General features: G+C 42.0%; 2 protein-coding genes across 2 annotated transcripts; one reads left to right on the forward strand and one right to left on the reverse strand.

Moving 5' to 3' along the window:
• The first annotated feature begins 515 nt into the window (after positions 1 to 515).
• On the forward strand, positions 516 to 13,554 carry tmlhe (trimethyllysine hydroxylase, epsilon). Its single transcript, XM_061085343.1, has 7 exons — positions 516 to 657; positions 764 to 940; positions 11,087 to 11,366; positions 11,487 to 11,606; positions 11,752 to 11,988; positions 12,707 to 12,845; positions 13,006 to 13,554. Exons 1-7 carry the CDS (start codon positions 516 to 518, stop codon positions 13,135 to 13,137), a joined length of 1,227 nt encoding a protein of 408 aa, XP_060941326.1. The 3' UTR covers positions 13,138 to 13,554.
• Positions 13,555 to 16,336: 2,782 nt separating this feature from the next.
• On the reverse strand, positions 16,337 to 22,146 carry LOC133019185 (V-set and immunoglobulin domain-containing protein 1-like). Its single transcript, XM_061085580.1, has 7 exons — positions 22,104 to 22,146; positions 21,846 to 22,003; positions 20,109 to 20,316; positions 16,961 to 17,116; positions 16,753 to 16,869; positions 16,522 to 16,666; positions 16,337 to 16,433 (listed from the first exon to the last, which is right to left on the reverse strand). Exons 1-7 carry the CDS (start codon positions 22,144 to 22,146, stop codon positions 16,337 to 16,339), a joined length of 924 nt encoding a protein of 307 aa, XP_060941563.1.
• Positions 22,147 to 22,755: the final 609 nt, after the last annotated feature.

The following is a 22,755-nucleotide window of genomic DNA, read 5'->3' on the forward strand; positions in this document are numbered from 1 at the left end:
TCAATAAAGTACCTATCAATCTATCTGTCTGTGCATTTTCGTTGTTGCACTTTGTGGACGGTCCCTGCGCACCGTATGTCACAGTTGGATGCTCATGAATACATCTCAGTCTCTGCAGCTCGGAAGAAGGGACGTGACTGAGAAAGAAAGTTATCCTCAAGAACTTCTCTTCTTTCCTCTGATCGAAAGGAGTTGTACCAACAGCGAAGAAGAGAGGAACCATCTCTCCATCTCTATTGTCCAGAGGAGGAGGGGATCCACACGCGCATCAAACTGCTCCACCGGTGCCACAGACGGTCCCAGCTGTCCAACAGTAAACCGCCTCACAGGAGGAACCTTGCGGAGTTCAGTGCTCAATCTCATTGCATAATGTAACAAGCTGAGAGGCTGCAGTGAAGCCTGGAGAGCAAGACAACTTTTCCTCGAAAGCATCGTTTCTGAGTCCGCACGGTGCCTCTGGAGTTCTCTGATCCTCTGTGCTATAATCCCTGTGTGTGCACAGTTCTGCACTCGAGATGTTTGTGCGGCTGCAGAGGAAGCTGCAGACTCAGCTGCTGTCTGCTCTCAGGAGCACACGGGCGCCATTGAGGCTCAAGCTGCAGGCCCGCGCCTGTGCAGCGGGCTCCTCAGCTCTCCACTTGCACAGCGACCACCTCGGTGAGTGCAGTGGCTTTGATTTAAGGCCTGCTAGATATAAACGTGCACATGAGGCCAACTTTGCACAAACTAATCAGTGTTAACACCTTTTGTACGTGTCCGCCAGTGGTCAGCTATGAGGGCACCCGGATGCGACTGAACTTCGTGTGGCTGCGGGACCACTGCCGCTCAGCCTCGTCCTACAACTCCAAAACCAACCAGAGGAACCTGGACACCGGCAGCATAGAGCTCAACATCCGCCCTGTCACTACAGCAGTGGAGGGGGGGCACCTCGTCCTCACGTGTAAGTCTGAGGGGAGTTGGGAAGCACCTAGGGCTGCAAAGCATGTCCATGGTGCTTTGTCGAGTTATAGATTAATCCAAAATAAATCCAGTGTAATGAGACACAGCTATAGATTCACGTCAAACGTCTGGGTGAAAAAGCAGAATACTTTGGCCCAAGAGACTCCAGGGTCACTGCATGTCACTGGGTGGAATTTGATCCCTTGCAATGGTTGACTAAGTATCCCATCATAATTAGGGCCCGAGCACCTCCGGTGGGAGGCCCTATTGAAATTGAAAAGATTATTATTATTATTTTTATTATTATTATTATTTTTCTTCATACAAATGAATTGCCTTTTTGAGTGCTTTAACATGCTCTAAAATGTTTTAAACTTTGCAGTAAATTAGAAAGCGGTGAAAATTTACGTATTCTTAAGTATTTGGAAATGGGCGTGGCAAAATAGCTCAACAGCGCCACCAACAGAAAAGCCCCTCATTTAGCATTCACCGATCCTCACGAAAAAAATACCCAGTTGTGTATCGTGACCAGACGCACAAAAAAGTCTATCAGTGCGTTATGAAATAAGCAACAGGAAGCCCGCCATTTTGGACTTAGTGGCCATTTTGGCCATATTTCATTTAAGGTGGATCCTGCATCATTGCATTTTCCTTTAGACTGACTCTGCATTCCAGACTATTGTGTGCTTACATGGGGCATGCTTTCAAATAAATTATGTTTCATCAAATATCCCCAAACTGAGAAAACAGAAACCACGGGGCCACTTGGTGTGGTTTTTGTTGGGTGCACAACTCAAAACTTCATACACTTTATTCTTCTGTGTGTTAGGCTAACACAGTTTAATATTTGAACTAATCTGACACTGCATTTTCTACGCTATCAATAAATGTCTATGAAAAACGTAGACACTTATTGTTGAAAAACTACGTCATATTGCATCTGACAGGAGTGAGCAGGGACAGTTCGTACACTACACTCCTGAAGATACTATGACCTACAGTGCAAAAAGTGTGACTGCTTAAATAATATTTACTGAATATATAATAGTAACTTTTACATAATGAAACAGAGTCTGTCGTTTTGACTGACATTTTGCTTTTTCTCATTGTGATCTGTTGACCAAACTTAAGGTAACTGTTGCACTAAAAAGGCATGATATTGGGTTAGCTCTAAATAAATACGGCAACAAAGTGACATCTAATAATATTGACTACATTTAAAATTGAAATTCAAAGTATTGACTGTAGAGATACATGAGAATATCACTGTAATTATGTTGAACTAAGCAACCATATGCTAAATATAAGATACAATAGGGACTTTAGTGAATCCAAATCCATTTCACCCAGATTATAAGTGACTTAGTGAATGAAATTCACCCATTTAGTCAGTAATTCTAAATTAATTTACGTGGATAAATGGTCAATCTAAATTAAGTTCACCCAAAATATGAGTAAATCTAAATTAATAGGACTTTAAAAAACTATTGCTCAGATAATAAAAGTAAATGCAAATATGCTTTCCTTGTGAAATTCATTGTGATTTACCTAATCTTACAAACGTTGTGGTTTAGATTAGTTAATTTGGTTATATTATAATACTTTTTCCTTAAATTTGTAGAATTTTAAATCAATTATATTACATTATTTTGTTGCTATCATTTTTTTAAGTAACCAATGGTCGCCATTTTTACAGTGTAAATTGTGAAGTGAAGTGGAATTTTCCTCCAGGTCATGATAACATTATACTGTGCAAAGGTTCACTGTGTTTGCAGGTGATTCTTTGGATGGAGTCAGTAACCATAAAACAATTCACACATTACCTATGTAATGTGTGATTATCGACCTTTATCTGCAACTAGACATTTGAAACATCTTTAAAATGGCTTTGTGCAAGTTTTAACTATTGCTGCACAGCCAAGGTTAATAGTTAACAGATATTTAGTGACCATTGTAGCAGAAAATAGATACATAGTTTGAAAGTTTGATGTTGGGTGAACCTGTGATTTCCAGGAATAGTTGTATGAACAAGCTTATAATATGATCTGTGAAAACAATAGCTTCCTCTGTTTTGGCCTGTGTTGTGTCTTATGCAACATTTGCACTTGGTAAGGAGCTACCCGAACAAGTTAGAAACCAGAATGTAAGGCTTAACAAAGATGGGAGGGGGGGCAAGAACATTGGTAGACTTAAGTCCTTGCACACATGGCTATACCATAAACAAACAACAATCACCTGGAGGCAAGAGGCTGAGCAGGTCTGTCTCTGCACATACAGCCCCTCATACAGGTATGTCACTAATGAAGGAGTTTAGAGATTATAACATGGCTTTAGGAGGGAGATTAAGGAGACTGTTAGTTGAGACATTGTGCAGGAAAGTTTGCAAAAGCTCTGTGACCGGTTTGTCAGGGAAAAGAAGTGTGAACAAACCAAAAGCTCCTTGGAGGAAAAAATAAGCTGCTGTGAGGACTGTTCCGTTTTTGTTCTTCTTTGCCTGTTTTGAGTGTAAGAACAAGCTGAAATACAGTTGCTGCAGTAGTTAGGAGGTGTAAGAAGAACACTACCAATAAGAGAGACCGCCAAAAATGTTACCAGAATCTAGTCACTATTGTATTTACACAGTCTTGCATTGAAAAAACAGTCAGATAGGTGCTTCTGATTTGGCACGAGGACCATGTGCAGGAATTGGTGAAATTGACAGAAATCAACCTTTGGAGATGATGTCCCAAATAAAAACCGCTACTCACAAAACTGACAGATTTGTCTTGCCAAAGGACTCAATGGGAGGCAATGGTTGTCAGCAGCACATTCATTGCGATAAACACAATATAGATGTGTGTGGATCACATAAGATGGGGACCTGGTTAGGACTGCAGCTGTGACTTCATGGGGGGAAAAGCTTTAAAAATGAGAGTGGGATTGTACTGATATGACATGGTTGTAAAAGAAGATTCAAAGAAGCATTTATGACCTATAGCCTAGTATGTCCCTTGAATTGGATCCAACAGAAAACCTTTGGACTGTTTGAAATTGGAAGCTCAAGCAACAAAACCAAAAACCCCATATGCTGAAAATAATTATTTGAGAAGACAGAACGTCTCCCTTCATATTTCTGCAAGACTGCAGCATCACACTGGAATATCCTTTTATGAAGTGTGTATTTACTTTTATTGCAAATTAATTGGTTTACAAGATTGCAATAGTCAAGCATCCCAGATTTTTTTTAGATAAATTGGCTTCATCATTTTACAGATGTTCACCTGTGGTGTACTCACTTTTGTAATATACTGTACATGCTTGTTACGCCCCCTGGTGGCTCGTAGCTGGACATAACATAAATGCAACAGGTCTGAATAAGTGAGGGTGCAATCACACAAAACACAAGACCAGATATAAGATAAAGACAGTATTTATTTAGACAAAGCAACACAGGGATCAACAAGGACTAACAGTGGCACCAAAGAAAAAGCACACAAAGAAATCCCCCCCCGCCTTTACAGGTGCTTAGCACCCAAAAGTACAGCGGGTGGTGCTCACTCTAACCTGAGGTATTAACAAACAGTAAACCTACGTGAGTGTGATATGTAAACCCCGGAGTATCTTACCTATCCTTGTAGTCCCTGTGCGCACAACAAACAAAGTAAACAAAGACAAAAGACAAAACAAAAGTAGGCTGCTACACCGTAAACAACTACTGGTAAAAACTAACTCAAGACACCAGTCAACATCAGGATCAAACAAAACAATCAGCGCTCTGACACAGCTCACCACAAAAGCCTCCTCTCGCCAACAAAACAAACACAGGACTATTTAAAGAGGAAGGGTTGACGAGAGATCTGTCACAGGTGGGGTGATTGGAAGATTGGATGCAGGTGAGATGAGCGGCCATGATACTTCTTCTTCTGGCCACTTCACTGGCACGTCCTGCCCAAGAGCTCCCCCTTCCAGTCACTGGAGGCATCACCAGTCTATAAGGACTTGGGAACAAAACAACAACACAAGACAGAACACAACACATGTATACATACAGGACATACAGAACACTGTCCGTAACACTCCCCCCCATAAAGAGTCAGCCCAGGGCTGACGATACCTTAAACCATCCCGTAAACCCAAAATCAATATCAATTTCCAACAGAGAGGTTTTGAGGACTACTGACCAACAATATTTACACGCGAGACAGAGCGTCTGCAAACACATTCTCGGTGCTGTTTAATAGGCCGGGACTCACCCACCTCTATGTCGTGCTCTAACACCGTAGTGCGGGTAGGCACATCTCCAAACAGACAGGGGAACCCTGCTTAAATGATGCATCAAGGATGGCAGTTTCACCAACATCTCTGAATTGGACAACCGAGGGGTCTGTTGCTGGGCATTGCGTAAACTCAGGCCATCCTCATCACTCACTGCATTAGGGCTCACTGCTAGTGACGCCGCAACAGTGGCTACAAGAGGCGCACTGCGTGTCTCCGGCTGGACCTCGTCTCTGTTGTAATAATTTTTCAACATATTTATATGACACACTCTGGTTTTCCGTCTTCTATCAGGGGTCCTGACCACATAGTCAGTGGCACTCAACCTCCTGTCAATAGTATAAGGTCCTGAAAACCGAGCACTCATTGAATTACTCAGAATGGGCAGTAACACTAAAACCAAGTCACCTGGCTGTAGAGAACGTGGAAGTGCTTTTTCATCAAACTGCCGCTTCATACCCTGTTGTGCAGCAGAGAGACTCTCCCTAGCGATACTACAAGCCTCGTGCAGTCGTTCTCGGAAGCGACTCACGTAGGTCAGCACGTTTCGCTGGGTGGACGAACTCTTGTCTGTTAGCTGATCCTTTAACACCCTTAAAGGGCCTCTCACGGTGTGACCAAATACCAGCTCTGCTGGACTAAAACCTAGTGACTCTTGCACTATTTCCCTAACGGCAAATAGAGCCAAAGGGACGCCTTCATCCCATTCCCTACCGCTCTCCATGATATATTTGCGCAACACTGACTTAAACGTCTGATGCCATCTTTCGAGTGCCCCCTGCGACTCAGGGTGATAAGCACTCGAGATCTGATGTGATATCGAGAGGGATGTTAACACCTGTTCAAAAATACCCGAAAGGAAGTTGGTACCTTGATCGGTTTGCACGATCTTAGGAAGGCCGAAAGTAGAAAAGAACTTGATCAGGGCCCTTACTACTGACTGAGCTGTTATACTCCTAAGAGGGATAGCCTCTGGATACCGGGTAGCTACACACATGATTGTTAACAGGAACTGGTTACCGGATTTCGTTTTTGGAAGAGGACCAACACATGCTCAAACGGTTCCCCTATTGCCGGGATCGGGTGAAGAGGAGCAGGCTTGATAACCTGATTAGGCTTCCCCGTAATCTGACACACGTGGCACATGCGGCAAAACGAAGACACATCTCGCTTCAAACCTGGCTAGAAGAAATGTCGCAACACTCGGTCATAGGTTTTCGTAACACCTAGATGACCAGACCATAGATGTTCATGAGCCAGAGATAACACGGACTGTCTGTACTGTGTAGGCACAACAATCTGAAAAACATTACTCCACTCATTATCAAAATCAGCGCGAGATTTCCATCTCCGCATCAGTAGATCATTTTCCATAAAATAATCAATTTCTTTATTTTTAGCGATCTCTGGAGCAAGAGCCGCAGCAAAACACTTTGCTAAAGTAACGTCCTCCTTCTGAGCAGCAATAAGACTACTTCGTACCATAGGCAACCTAGTTGTCTCTGTGGTGGAAGTATCGCCCTGAACCTTAAGCTGGACACTCGGCTCAGCAGTAGACTGAATAATCACAGATGGGGAAAGAGTCTGGCCAGACACCTCAGTAGCGAACAGGGTATCCGACAAATCAACTGCTTCACCCAGACTACGTGCTTGAGCACGGGTGACCACACACACAGGGAACACTTCAGGGAAGTCCTGAGCCAACACATCAGGCTGCAAAATCTCAGGTCTTTCTTGAACTTCTAAAAGTGGCATAACTTTGCCACCAGCGATGTCATTCCCTAGCAGAAATGTGACGCCTCTAACGGGCAAAGACTGGCGCACGCCCACTTTAAACACTCCTTTTGCTAGGTCACAGGATAAATGTATCTTATGGAGAGGCACAGACACAAAGCCCATTTCAATGCCTTGCACAAGCACACTGGAGCCACTTAAAGTGTCATTGCAAAAAGGTAACACATCTGACAATATAAAAGACTGTGCTGCGCCAGTATCTCTTAATATGCGCACTGGACGCTGGTTCAACGCATTCGCACTAAGGGAAACCAGGCCGTCCAACACAAATGGTGTGTAACAGGGTTCCAGAGTATTGTCCTCCATCTCCGGGACTAGTGACACTGGACCCAACAATGTTTGCACCAAACCAACCTCTTTTGGTCGTTTGTTTGGCTGTGACTGCTTGCGTTTTAACCTAAAACAGTCAGCCTTTATGTGACCTGTTTCGTGACAATAGTAACACTCCCGTTCCTCGTTAGAGCGGAGAGGCAAGGGACGTGGCGGACTAGACTGCATTCTAGCCGAGGCAGAAGGAGTAAAAGACCTACTCTCATATCGGGGAATCCCAAATGTTTGCTTGTGCGATAACACAAACTCATCAGCAAGCACCGCAGCTTGCCCTACTGTCCCAACCTTTTGCTCATTGAGATACGTCACTATTCGATCAGGCAGACAATTCTTAAACTCTTCGATGAGAACCAATTGAGATAGAGTGTCAAAATCAGTCGCGTTGCTTGCCTTGCACCAGCGATTAAACAAAGTCTCTTTCTCACGGGCGAACTCCACGAAAGTTTTACTTGACAATTTCTTAAATGTCCTGAACTTTTGTCTATATGCCTCTGGCACGAGTTCGTATGCACGAAGCACAGCTGTCTTGATAGTGTCATAAGACAAACTGTCTTCTAGAGAGAGGGAAGCTAAAATCTCCTGGGCTTTACCTGTGAGTTTACATTGAAGCATTATAGACCATACCTCTTTTGGCCATTGCAGGGAGGTAGCCACTCGCTCAAAGGCAGTAAAATATGAGTCTACTTCCGCCTCACGAAACTGAGGAACTAGCACGATATTTCGGCTCACTTCAAAACCTCTCGCAGGCGCGGAGGATTCAGCAGATACGGACCGAGTTTGAGCTGAACTCGCAGCAGCAGCTTCTATTTCTAGGCGCTTTAACTTCACCTCTTTATCTGCGGTTATTTCTATTCTGCGGTAATCCGCCTCTATTTCTAATCTGCGGCTATCCGCCTCTATTTCTAATTCCATTTTACGAATAGCCAACTTGTGACTATACTCTGCTTCTTTCTCTTTCTCCTGCGCCTCCATCTGCAAGCGCGCTAAGCGTAGCCTATAGCGGGCATCATCACTTGCTCTAGGTGAGGAAAATGGAGAGAGTCGGGGCAGAGTTAGAGGAGGCTTATGCTCCAGATCAGAAGCAACTGACTCATCCTTACCCAGCCCTTCCCCATCTACCTCTTCATCCCTGCTGTCCTTCTCTGAGTTAGAAGACAAGGATGAGGCTGGACTAGCGGGCGCACAAGTAGCGGCACTGCTGCCCGTACCAAGCACTTTATTGTGAACCAACATACGTACGACCGCTTCTTTCAATTCAGCTTTTAGCTGATTTGGGGGGACTGAAAATTCAAAATGTGCCGCAATGGCATACAAATATTTTTTTTTACAGCGATCAATCTGTTCCACAGAAGGATCACTAAGAAAACACGCAAGATCAAACGTGTCCATGATGTTTCAACCAGTCTTAACTCAAACCTTAACTAACCTAACCAATATCAACAGCCAACTTGACGTGTGCACTGCACACCAACACTCAACAAACCTGTTGCTTAATTAGGATCAAAGATCCCGGACGAGCCCCCAATTTATGTTACGCCCCCTGGTGGCTCGTAGCTGGACATAACATAAATGCAACAGGTCTGAATAAGTGAGGGTGCAATCACACAAAACACAAGACCAGATATAAGATAAAGACAGTATTTATTTAGACAAAGCAACACAGGGATCAACAAGGACTAACAGTGGCACCAAAGAAAAAGCACACAAAGAAATCCCCCCCCGCCTTTACAGGTGCTTAGCACCCAAAAGTACAGCGGGTGGTGCTCACTCTAACCTGAGGTATTAACAAACAGTAAACCTACGTGAGTGTGATATGTAAACCCCGGAGTATCTTACCTATCCTTGTAGTCCCTGTGCGCACAACAAACAAAGTAAACAAAGACAAAAGACAAAACAAAAGTAGGCTGCTACACCGTAAACAACTACTGGTAAAAACTAACTCAAGACACCAGTCAACATCAGGATCAAACAAAACAATCAGCGCTCTGACACAGCTCACCACAAAAGCCTCCTCTCGCCAACAAAACAAACACAGGACTATTTAAAGAGGAAGGGTTGACGAGAGATCTGTCACAGGTGGGGTGATTGGAAGATTGGATGCAGGTGAGATGAGCGGCCATGATACTTCTTCTTCTGGCCACTTCACTGGCACGTCCTGCCCAAGAGCTCCCCCTTCCAGTCACTGGAGGCATCACCAGTCTATAAGGACTTGGGAACAAAACAACAACACAAGACAGAACACAACACATGTATACATACAGGACATACAGAACACTGTCCGTAACAATGCTGCTCATTTAATGTATTCTATTCTTAATTAGATTTTCTATCGGACACAAAGAAAACTTTGTTTTATTTCTTGTGGCATCGTGTCCATTAACACTGCTTAATTAATATTATGTAGGGACACAGCGTAACCCCACCCAAGTATTGTCTGTAAAGGCAGATTAATGGTTCTCTTGGGTCTGAGCTACTGTTGTAGTCCAGGTGACAGAAGCTGCAGGATTCTCCTTTCAAATGATAACATGTGCTACACATGGTGCTGCACAGCACCCCCCACCCCTCCTCTCCTTAATCACCCAGATGGTGCAGACCTCCAAAGCCCCTGAGCTGCTCCCCCAAGAGGCCCCAGCAGACAGAGTTGAACTAGCTTAAGTACCAAATAGCTGGAGCCATCCCTTATTCTGTCTCCACCAGGATTCTGCTGCTGCACACGGAGGCAAAGCAGCCATGAGGGATTTAGCGACCGCCTTTCAAAGTTAGAGGAGTAAATGGTCCCTCAGCAGCCAGGTGTGGAAAAGGAAACAGGTGCCGCAGTGTTCCTTGCCAGTGAATTGAAATGGCTTCTCACTAAGCACTCACTCTCACACTTGGCCTGGCCTATGACCCCTCAGTTTTTAAACCGTGTGACCCCTCCTTCGAGCTGGGTCAGCCCCGACATGAGCAGGAAGATATATTGCTGTGAGCACACTCAGAGTCAGACAGATTTAGAAAGTCCAGTCTTTTGGTCCATGGGCAACAGTTTGGCTCATATATTCATCATCGGGCTCCTTGAAATATTCTCTGAAAAGTCAACAAACATGTAAAATAAAAAAGGTAGTTGAAAGTGGTTGAAAAATTCTACCATCTCCACAAACATTGAACGTGTTCTTCCTTGACCAATACTACATCCATCCACCAGGTTTTGTGGTAATCCGTCCGGTAGTTTGTGTTATCCTGCCACAAAACAAACACAAACACAAACAAACAAAGGTTAAAAACTGTGTGTCCCTGGTTGTCCGGTTTGGTAGTGCAGTGGGTTAGGGTTGCAATCTTCCTCTGTAAACTTTTGACTAATCAGTATTTTAGGTGTGGTTTGATAATATTAAACAATATATATTCAAGTTAAGGTTGACACTGTGGTGCTGTGGTTAAGCACAGTTTCCCACAGGAAGACTGTTCTTGAATCAGCTGGAGTCTGTCTGGGTGGAGTTCTCCCTGTGTCTACCTTGGTTTTCGCTGTGCTCCAGCTTCCTCCCACAGTCCAAATACATATTAGTTGGGATTAGCCTCAATGGAGATGCTAAATTGCTCATTGGTGTGAATGTGGGCGTGAATGGTTGTCTCTGGGGACCTGATGTACCTCAGTAAACTTGGATTGGCTCCAGCCCCCCTTGATTATAGTACTGTATATTGACTAGCACATTGTGATTCTGCTTTAAACTTCCTTTCAAAGAAACTAATGAAGACCAGTCAAAAGCAACTAATATTTTCCATGTCCATTTCCCAGGGCTTGATGGTCATGTGTCCAAGTACAGCCTGAGCTGGTTAGCTCAGAACAGCTATGAGAGGAAAAAGCAGAGAACTGTCCAGCCTCGCATCCTTTGGAACTCGGACATCTACAAAAACAAAAACGTACCATCAGCCAAGTGGGAGAGATTTATGAGCTGTGATGACGAACTGAAGAAGTTTCTTCAGAACTATCTTCTGTACGGGATCGCGTTTGTTGATGATGTCCCAGCCACAGTGGAGGCCACGGAGGCGGTTTCCAAGAGGGTCAGTCTTATCAGGTATACAATGCCTCTTTTGGCCTCTGCTGCAGTGAAGCTCTTTCACCTGCAAAAGACATTCAGCATTAGCCAAACGCAGCATTTACATTATACACTTGTGTTTTGTGTATCACTCACAAGAGAGACCACGTATGGTGGAATGTGGAGCTTTACTTCCGACCATTCCAGAGGAGACAGCGCCTACAGCCAGCTGGCCCTGGATCGCCACACTGACACCTCCTACTTTCAGGAGCCATGCGGGTAAGTGCACAAGTGATGGATTGATGTGGGGTTTCAAAGCAGCCTCAGGTAAAAGGTTATTTTTTGTGATGCACTGACATTTGAACCAAACAAAGTTCATCTTTCACTGTTTTTTAAGACTCCTCGTTTATTCTTCTTTTTGCAGAATACAGGTTTTCCACTGCCTAAAGCACGAGGGCACTGGGGGAAGGACACTACTTGTAGATGGGTTTTACGCTGCAGAGAAATTACGGCAGCGGTCGCCTGAAAACTTTGAGCTGCTTTCCCGTGTGCCTATCGGACACGACTACATTGAAAACACTGACACCCACCGAAACCACATGAACGGCATCGGCCCTGTGCTAAACGTCTATCCTTGGAACGATGAACTTTACCTGATCAGGTATGGCTGTGCTTAAATGTGATGTCATACTCACATTTGAGCAGTAGCTAATTATCAGACATTGTATTACAAGATTCATGGTTATCTTCAAATCCTGCCAAATTAGCAAGTAAAGCACATTTCTCTTTTTTAATTCAGTGTAGTATTTCTCTTGTCCATAATTTAACCCACATTTTTAACTTACCATGACATTTACTTTCATTTCAAAATTGTGTCTTCTTGGCTGTTTGCATTCGGGAGGGTATTTTTCTAACCTAGAAGCACCCATCTAGTTTCTTTCTTTTTTATTTATTTATTTACAATATTCAGGTTTGTTACATTTAGTCAACAAAACAACTTTGGTTTAGTAAAAAGATGGTTTGGGTAAATCAGATCTTTTCAAAATGTTAGAACTACCACTTGTTAACTATTTGTGCCAGAATCTCATGTGACTCATAGAAGTTTTCCAGGAGAGGCTTAAATCTGGGAGCAAACAGCTTCTGCCTTGAAAGTTATGTGGGTTCATTAACTGTGGCCATGCAACAAGAATGAGATCAACACACGAGATTTAAATAATTTTACTTCTGATCTTTAGAATTCTCATCATTTATTTAGTTATTGCATTGCTTTCCTGAAATATATAAATTTTGTTTGGAAACTTTGTAATGACTTTCTTTCTCATTTAGTATTTTTTAAAGGAATATTGAGTAATTAAGGATTTAAACTTCTCTTTTGACAGATACAACAACTATGACCGATCGGTGATTAACACAGTCCCCCATGAGGTTGTCCAGAAGTGGTATGCAGCACATCGAGAGTTGACAACAGAACTAAGGCGGCCAGAGAACGAGCTGTGGGTCAAACTGACTCCAGGGAAAGTAAGAAAGTCACATATATTAAATTATGTCTTTAAAAAAAAGAAAACTCTCAGTCTCACTAATTAGTATGGAGTTTAAGGACTTTGGAATATAAAGAGAGATATAAGTTTAAACGCATTCACTCTAATCTTATAATTGCACCCTCTCTCTTCTTGATTAGGTGGTTTTCATAGACAACTGGCGAGTCATGCATGGGAGGGAGTCGTTCACCGGCTTGAGGCAGCTGTGTGGGTGTTATCTGACCAGGGATGACGTCCTCAGTGCAGCACGTGGCTTCGACCTGCAGGCCTGATCCTGGACATGATCGTTGCTTCCATTCTGTGCCTTATTGTTCTGCTTTTTTAATATACGATTACTCAGGTCGGCACTTCAGAACAATCACAACAGCCTATTTCTGTCCCATTGGGCAAAGGGATATTATATGTAAGGTCACGCACATTTTGTGCAGGAATTAGGAAAGACCCTGAGAAGAGCCCATTCAGTTTCAATTCAGATTCCTTTATGTATCCCAAAGGAAATAAATCGGCCCGACACGTATGAGAGTGAAATTTAGTGCAGGTCCAAATAAAAAGCCAGATCTAGTGAATTTAAATGTTTTATAAGGGGATTGTTGGGCCTTGATGGAGGTTTGCACTCTACTGATTTATCTCTCATATTTTTCAGTCACCTAATCATCATCTAATTTCCACAATACTGGTGTGTTATGATATTATCAATAAAGACCCTGTGAGTCAGATACTTGTTCACCTGTCACACATACAGTCAATGGTCACTTTATTAGGTACAGCTGATGAAGCTCCCACATTTCTCACTTCTCACACATAACCTATACATCACATTGTAGAAGAGTTCGTACTGTTTCACACAGTACTTCAACCTGACTTGGTTGAGTTTCTTGAAGATGTTTCACCTCTCATCCAAGAGCCTTCTTCAGTTCTAACTGACTGTTGAGAGTCTCAGGTATTTAACTTGTAGGATCGTAAGGAGTCTTTACCTGAGAGGCCTGACCCGCCCTGATGCTGGTTTCACTGGGAGTCGTTAGCGGGTCGTTGAGATAAACATAAGCTCCAGTGTCATGTGTTTCAGAATATATCAGATGTTTCTTCACCATCACCTACAAAATGTGACTCGCATTCAAACTTCTCTCACTGCTTGGACTGTAGTTTGCTTTTGTTTTTCCTACTGCTAATACTACATCTACGACTTCATACAAATTCAAGTCAGCAGCTTCTGAAGGATTCAGAAATCCCACCACTGTTTCTTCAGTGAATGCATTTTGTAGTCACAGATAATGTTACTGCACAGTGTTGTATGACTGGCAGGTAGCTGTATAGTTAAATCAATGCTAAGCTTTCAGGCTAATGTGAAGATAACAAAGGAATAATGGCCCACAGATGCTAGCACTATAAATCTACACTATGCTACAAATTAATTTGTATTGTTATATCATACCATGTTCACTTTACTGTATCAGCATTCAAACATTTGCTATCAGCACCAAAGTAGCATTTAACTTTTTCAGTGTGTGGACCAAGTTGTTGATCAACCAGTTATGTTGGTAATGAATGAAAGTTAAAGCTACAATATTGTTTTATGACAGAAAGCTCAACCTGAGAGTCCAAGGTTGCAAGTTACATTAAGGACAAAGTCTTTTACAGCAGTGAGATGTGCACATTATAATACCTGTGATTAGTGAAGGGTGCCTGTCAGTCTAAATGCAAACCTTTAACTCCATAACTGCCTGCAGATAATCACATGTAGAGACTTTGTCTGCAAATTTGTTTAGGTGTTGTTAAACGTGCAGACTAAAAATCACTTATTTCAGAAATGTCACATCTATTTGCAAATCCACACAAAACAAAGAGCCAATTATTGCTGACTTACATTCATAAGATACCTATAACATTTTCGTAGAACATCTGCTTATCTCCACGTCTTTATCATAAAACCACCATGGCAGACGAGCCCATGTCAATTATGACAAAGTGCTATTAGATCGTCCACTACACTGATTTCTTGCTATGGTGACGACATGATTGTAACACTGTGTCAGTGTGAAACCATCCCTACATTCTGCCTAACAAGCTGTTAACAGCCTTTGTTTTATGGACCACTGCTGTGGTGCAATATGCTGTTTAATACCAGTCTAAATTAGGTTGGCAATTGCTGAGGTGGAGCCTGCATGAGTCCGAATTAAATGAAGGTGGTGGAATCAAACTCACCTTTGGGTCCATGAAGATATCAAGCAGCAGTTAAAGGAAACAACATACTGAAGGTGTTATTTTGTTGTTCCAGTATTCATTCTGCTTTGGTTGATTTGCATAAAATCAGTGGATTTGGTTGTGCCACAGAAAAGGCTGTTTAATATTTTCTCACAAATAGGGATATAAACAAGGTTGGAATGAAAAATCGGAATTCCAGAGCCAGTGATTTTCTCTTTAGCCATTTATAATTGACCAAAGTGAAAATAGTGAAAAAGAATCTTAACAGTGCATCTATTCTTGACATGTGATTAGTATTTATAGCCACACAGCTTAGCCATAAAATAGATAACATAGAACTTGATGTCATTCAACCCCTGAACAAATGTGACAAATCCTCACAGAGTTCTGAGGGACACTACCCTGACTGTATGATTTACAGTGTGAGGCTCCACTGCAACTCTGCTGCCCCCTATAGATGACACAGCGAGGGAGTTACATGACACAGTGACTCAGAAAACACAACATTTTATTTTCATCAAAATCTGTAAATCTTAATGCAAAAAAACATTCACTTACAGTTGCTCGATAATTTGTGTCACTAAACATCAATTAATCAAAGACTAGAATCCCATTCATCCTTCCCTTCAGGGATTGGTTTGTGATATCTATCAACTGTAAAATATTGCATTGCGATTCTAACTTTGGATATTTTATCATTTGAAAACCTTTATTTGATTAGTTTTGTTTCAGGTTTCAAACCCAAAGATGTGTGTAAGACATGTAAAAGAAAGACAAAAGCATACAGTGAGTATGTTGCAGACTGCTGCAGTTATCTGAGCGACAGCATCAATCAACCTGCAATTTGCACAATGCAGACTCATCTCTGACCTCATCACATCAGCATTGTAAGACAAAATGTATAAATTTCGTGATTCATGAAATAAATTCAAAGATTGGTTACGATACAGTACAGCCTAAAGCATATTTAAAAACAGATGCAACGATTGTCACACTTTGAAAACTAAAAAAAAACGATGACAAGAAAACATGGAGTAAAGATGCTGTCCGTTAAAAGATCTGCATCTGTGCTCCTGCAAAGGTGTGAGAGTTAAGACAAATGGTAAGAGTGACACAGCAGTAAAAGACAGTATGGTAAATACACAGGATGCAATGTCATGTGTGGTATTTATTGAATCTCAGAATGACGTATGTTCAGGCCTGAACTTCCTGGACACCCTGCTGTTCAGATTAGTGACGTCGCTCCAGTTGTTCTCAGCAGGTCTTATTCTAGGCCTCTGGCTCATCTCCCCCAGCATGGAGGTTTCCGGCTGTGGTTGCCGTGGGAACGCTCTCAGTGGCTTCCTGGGCCGTGCGAGAGCTCCCCCTAGTGGACACAGAGAGAGAGAGAGTTGACGTGACTCTTTTCAATTAATCACAGGATGACATGCATCACGATGAAGCTCAAGTCTTACTTCATCTCGTTGGCCTCTGGCGCCTTCACTGCTTTGTATCTATGCCTCTTCACCGTGTGAGCGATGAACCACACGACCAGGGCGATGAGCAGGCACCCGAGTAACGCGCCAATCACTGCACCGGCAATCACTCCATCACTCACTTCTGCTCAGGAATTACACAAGTTGTTACATCCAAGATGCATTTTTGTATTCTACATAAAAATCAAAAAAACAAAAATGTGAACATACCGGCACTCAGCTCTATGGTGCAGGCTGAAAAACCGGCAACATTTGTCGCGTTGCACTGGTACTCCCCAAATTGAAACTGGGAAATGTTAGTGATTCTCAATATTCCATTCGGGCTTGCTGAGGGAACAAGAACACATACGTTTGTTTACAAATAGATGAATGTGATGCCATTTATTATACATCACAAATACACTTAGACCGTACTCACTTTGTCCCAGAACAGGCATCCTGGTCTTAGCCTGGTCCAGTTTGGTCCAGGTGTATGTAGGTGTCGGGCTTCCAAGCTCACTGTGGCAGGTCAGAGTGACCAGGTGACCCGACTCAACGTCACCGTGGACGGCGCAGTAAGGCGGAGAGGGCCTCTCTGACAGACCATAAGAAAGATGCCAGGATTTATTAGGTGACTTAACAGGTATTTTTCTAAATGTTTATACTTTTATGGTGTTGGTCATTTGTTTTTACCGAATATACTGCATATGCTCATACTTTCTTTTCACATGCTATACCCCACCACTATACTGGATAGTAACATAATGTATCACATCAGAACTGAGTCTGATCAGAATTGAATTAGTGGTCAGTTTATAAAATAGCAGCAGCCAACATGGATGTAAACCACTGGTTTTGACAATGCACTGAAATTACTGATGGAGAGGTACCATCTACAGAGAAAAGAAAGAAGAAGAGATGACGTCAGCAGAGAGACGAGGAGTGGGTGTCATACTCAGAGGACACTGACAGGGATCATGTGAAATTACATCTTGGAGTGGATCATTAGTTGACAGATTACACCAGGGTTGTAATAGATTGATTCATTATTACGTGGACACACTTGGGTATTAGTATAAGTCTGAATAGAGCTCTGTTGTAGATTGTATTTGTGTAGTTATTGTAATATCTGCATCTGAGATTTTGCATTTACGCCAGTGCAACAAAGGATTGAAATTTCATCTTTGTTGCAAATCACACCACGAAACGACACAGCACACTACAGGCACTTTTATAAGGGATGATTTACTCTCTCCCAAGCGCCTCCCACTTGTGGAAAGAAAGTGAAAAGGTGTTTATACCCATTCGTAAAATACTCCTGTAATTAAAGGTTTTCCATTGAAGGTGGCAGATTTGAGATGATTTGTGTCTTGTTTTGTACGTCAGATAACTGTATTGTCCTCATTTGTGCCTGTTGCTGCCCAGCAACCTTTTTCCTCATCTGTAAAGAGCAGCAGCGACTCTCCCCACATCGGTGGTAAAAAACAAACATGTGTTGGTTTGTGTGGCTCAATTTGGTGCCAAGTACAAAGACGTGAATCCGGTCAGGAAAGGATCTGTGTGTGCTGGCTACTGCATGAGATTTCACACACACACACACACACACACACACACACACACACACACACACACACACACACACACACACACACACACACACACACACACACACACACACACACACACACACACACACAGACACACACTCGCACACGCTCACGCACACAGTCTTTTCTCCATGCCTTCAAAGGACAATCATTGACTTGTATTTATGGAGGTACATGGAGGTCATCTGGCCGTGTCCCATCCGAGGCAATTGGATTGTTAAAATGGAATTTGTTTTGCTTGTTGTTAAAACAAGTAGGACATCTTGTGTGTTTCCATTAGACGTCGGAAGGAAGGAAGTGTGTTGGGCCTGGTCTCACTCTCTGTTCCTACTACTATGTATGTTCAATGGTGTCAGCCATAATGATTATTAGGCCTCAGTTTACAGATTGGACAGTTCTGCTAAAACTTCTTTTAATTGACACAAATTCACATGTGATATCCGTAACAGTATTAACATACACAGCAGGGGGCAAAGCTTGTTTGTAAATTATGATGGACTGCTCACTCTCGTTAAAAATACTACCATAATTCCCCATAATTAGCCGAGATGAAAATCATCTTTGACTGAATGACAATCAGCACGAGGACCAGAACATCCATATTCATACAGCGCTTAAGCATGCGTCACAGTCAGGGTGGAGAAACCAACCTGCAAACACTTTCACACAGGCAGACGTCAGGAAATACAAGACGTGTGGTTCGCACACAGTGGATATATGTTCTGTATGCAGTACAAGGATGCAGTCACAGTCCCACTCTAATTTCCACCGCTGACAATGAGGAGACTGCTACAGTAACCATGGAAACTAGTGAGGATACTGAGGCCTGAGAGGTTGTCGTGGTAACTCGGTGAATGAGAGGATTCAAACCGAATGCAATTCCCGTACCACGCTATTCAGGGCCAGTGCTTTAATGAATTTGTTAATGCTCCTGCGCTGATAATAGATATGGTAATCTCAGATGTGGGAAGGGAACTAAAACACTTATGATGTGAAATATTCTCACTTCAGTTAAATTTGGCCTGATGTAATTCACACTGGGATTTTATTTTTAAAAAAGACCACAGGCATAATTACTTTATAACTTTACTTTTCCATGAGGAATATAGAGAAACACAAAAAGATAAATGAGCAAGCTCAATACTATGGGTTAAAAAAAGTCAAGCATATAAGTTGAAACCAAAAATAAAACTGGAAGGGAAGTTATTTTCATTCTTATATATGAATAACTACACTTTGTCCCTCCTCATGCAGTCTCATCCACTCTCAGCTCAGGTCCAGGTGTGAACGCAAACCACTTCTTCTTATTATTATTATTCTGTAATCATTAACTGAAATATTCAACTGAGAGGAAAGTACACAATGAAGGAACTATTTACCAAATATATTTAATAATGCGTGGCTTTGCTTAAAGCTATAGAGCTAACAGTAAACAAGGACTTACTTAACCTATGTGCACCCAACGAAATCAGGAATTGTGCACGTGTTGGACATATTGGCCCCTCTCTTTAAATTGTGGCCCCTGTATGGACCCTGATTTAGAAAAATCCTAGACCTTGCACTGCCAAAATTGTGCAGATTCTGGGCTACAGACGACGTTGGAAGTCAGTTGCTTCCTATAAAACTGAGCTTAAAACGTAATTTGATAGAGGATGGCATTGTTTTTTACCTAATTAGTTGTGTTATTGTAATATAATGCCTACGTTTTAATGTTTATCTCTTTTTATTTATTCTTGTGTGGCTATTTTTATTTGTTTTTATGTATTCTTTTATGTGTGAAGCAGTTTGTGAAGTGCAACATAAATAAAGTATTTTTTTACTAGTAGTAGTAGTAGTAGTAGTAGAAGTGGCACTATGTGTACTGCTTATGATTGATTGGCTGATACTCTCTTCTCCCCTCAGATCTTCCTTGGTGTTTTTCCATCGATGCTGCGAGTTTAACTAACATCACAAAAGGTCATGAGAGGTCATGAAACTTACCATGCACGTTCACAGCGATATTGACCTGAGACTTTCCATCCACATCAGGGAAGTTGTGAACCTCACAGGTGTAGTATCCACTGTCTGATGGCTTCATATTGTGTATTGTTATCGAGGCGTTTTTGTTCGTGCCTGGCGAGGAGGGAGGCTGGATTCTGCCCTCATACGGTTTGGGGATGACGTCCTTTCCTGACTGATAGTAATAGATCTGAGGGAAAACAGGACAACTGACTCAATACAGACGCTTGTTTCCCTGTATTAATAATTTTAGACCAAGGAAACAGTCTTATTGGCATATGATTGGTTTATTCAGGACTGTTTGATGCTCACATCAACTTAATCTGTGTTTCAACATCAGCTGATTAAAGTAACAGTGAAGCAGCTCTTAGACAAACATACAAATTCAGAGATCTTCAGAGATTTTCTTTTCTTTACTTTATTCTTTTAGTTGCACATAATTAAGGGAATGGCAGATAAATAAAAGTGGTTTTACCCAAACAGAAGTTTGTCCCTTATCAATAAAGCAAGTTTTAAAAAGTAGTAATATGCATATTCTCAGCTATTTAGAGTACACGCATAGTAATAACAATCAAAAGGTACAAAGGTTAATTTCATCCAGCAGATGTAACAGTTTTGTTTGATTTGTTAGTGCACTGGGATTCAGAACGTTTGTCACTAGTAGTAATGTTACAATAATTCAAAACCAGCCCTTATCTGATTTCTGCTATAGTTTTGTTGTCTTAACAAGGTGTGCCTCCCGACTGTTAGAGAAGAAAGGTTTCTGAAGATAATTAAATCTTTTAAAATAAATATGAGTAACTAAATGGTGAATATCTTCAAAATAACAATATATTATCTTAAGTTGTACAGCACTTCTCAAAACATATTTACAAAGTTCTTTACAAAAAAAACCACACAGGAAAGAATAAATAAGAGAATAAAAACACTAAATGTGTGTCAGACATTTAAGCATGATCTTCCATTACAATGATAAACTAGAATGAGGTTAAATCAGGGAATTCTGTAAGATAATGAGTTTTTAGATGATCGTCCACCCAGTGTACATCCAACTGGAGTGTTGCAATGCAATAACTAGAATAGCACTCAGTGCATACCTCACCCTACAATTCAATTGAGCTGCACCAATTGCACACACTCATAGATATCAGTTCTCTACATGCGCCTGATTATTTCCTGCATTATTCTCTGGGAAATCAGGGAAAATTACACAAAACTTCTATCTCCAAAAGTTAAAGTAAGTGAAATAAAAAAAGACTCGGATCTGCTCCTTTGTTCCGATGTGCGCCAAAAGTTCATGTACCTTTCCTAAGCTCCTTCCACCATGTGTCAAGAAAATCAAGTCAGTAGTTTTTGCGTATCATACTAACAGGCAGAGATAAAGCAATGGAAATATAACCTCTTTCACGGATGTTTAACACAACACATTTTAGTAGAAAGCAGTGATTCTGTCCTGAACTTGTGTCTTTTCTATCACTAAAAGCCAAAATACAGTCATTAAGTAAACACTCTGAGCTTCTCAACTCAACTAGATGAACAGTGGCAGGTTTTGAGTCAATATGAAATATCCTAATTACTCACCTTTTATCATTGAGGAATCTGACCAAACACGACAGTGTAGCATCCTAAACCCTTGTTTTATGGACATTTTACATTTGAGCACATTCAACCTTCCTAATTTGATGCTACGCCCTGATCGGAGCAGCGATGTGTATCTACCTGCTGTGGGGCAGCTGATGACATAAAGTCCCACTGGATGGTGAGGCCGGAGGTGCCCTCCTGTGTAGTGACAAACCCACACTGGAGGAGGACACTTCCCCCCACTGTAACGTTGATGGATTTGAACGGCGTACTGACTGTGATCAGCTCAACCCGTCCTGCAAAACAACAAGCTCGTCAGGTTCCAGGTAAATCCAAAACCAAAGCCAATTTACGAAAATGCCCTCGATCAGGAGGAAGAAGCAGAGAGGTTGTTACCTGTGATGCTTGCAAGAACCAACAAACCCAACATGGAGGACATCATCTTTCACAAAAAGTTGGAGCAAAAAGTTTCTTCTGAACGGATCTTTCCACGGTCTTCACCACTGTATTTCAAGGCAGCACTGAAAGTGAGAATGAAAAACGTTACAGTATCACAGGCAAGGTTACAGTATTCGTAATGGACTGATACTGCGCGCGTTGATAACACAGTGTTTGCATATGCATGTTTGCCAGACTGGGTGTGTGTTGTTTTTCAAAACCTGTCCATTTGGCCGTTAATAATTTTGAATTTTGGGCGGTGGCGGATGAAACAAACTCACCTGTTTAGTTAGTGCAATAAATACAGTTTGTATTTTAAATCACAGCAATAGGGCGCCACAGTCAGTGCGGCCTTGTGTGTGTGATGCTGTTGACTTAATGTGGCAGGTTAGGACCACAGTGTGTTGTGACACTGATAGTTAATTCATTTTTCAGCACTTTGGCAGCATGTTCACTCCCCCTCCCATTGTCTTGTAAGTCCTCCTGGGTCAGGGCTTCTGGCGAAGAAATTAATGCACATTTAATCTCCACCTGGCTGCTATCGCTCGCCACAAGGAAGTGTAAGCCAAAGCTCTGCAACACGCTGCTTATCACCGGGGAGTTCACTCCC

The sequence above is a fragment of the Limanda limanda genome, chromosome 14, assembly GCF_963576545.1.
Source record: "Limanda limanda chromosome 14, fLimLim1.1, whole genome shotgun sequence".
Lineage (NCBI taxonomy): Eukaryota > Metazoa > Chordata > Actinopteri > Pleuronectiformes > Pleuronectidae > Limanda > Limanda limanda.

Excerpts from the sequence above, each read along its gene's own strand:
- LOC133019185 (XM_061085580.1), bottom strand. The coding sequence starts at position 22,146 with ATGTCCTCCATGTTGGGTTTGTTGGTTCTTGCAAGCATCACAG. Across the intron at positions 20,317-21,845 it reads CATCAGCTGCCCCACAGCAG|ATCTATTACTATCAGTCAGG; the intron begins GTAGATACACAT and ends GTTTTCCCTCAG. Across the intron at positions 17,117-20,108 it reads TATCGCTGTGAACGTGCATG|AGAGGCCCTCTCCGCCTTAC; the intron begins GTAAGTTTCATG and ends ATGGTCTGTCAG.
- tmlhe (XM_061085343.1), top strand. The coding sequence starts at position 516 with ATGTTTGTGCGGCTGCAGAGGAAGCTGCAGACTCAGCTGCTGTCTGCT. Across the intron at positions 658-763 it reads CTTGCACAGCGACCACCTCG|TGGTCAGCTATGAGGGCACC; the intron begins GTGAGTGCAGTG and ends CGTGTCCGCCAG. Across the intron at positions 941-11,086 it reads GGGGCACCTCGTCCTCACGT|GGCTTGATGGTCATGTGTCC; the intron begins GTAAGTCTGAGG and ends TCCATTTCCCAG.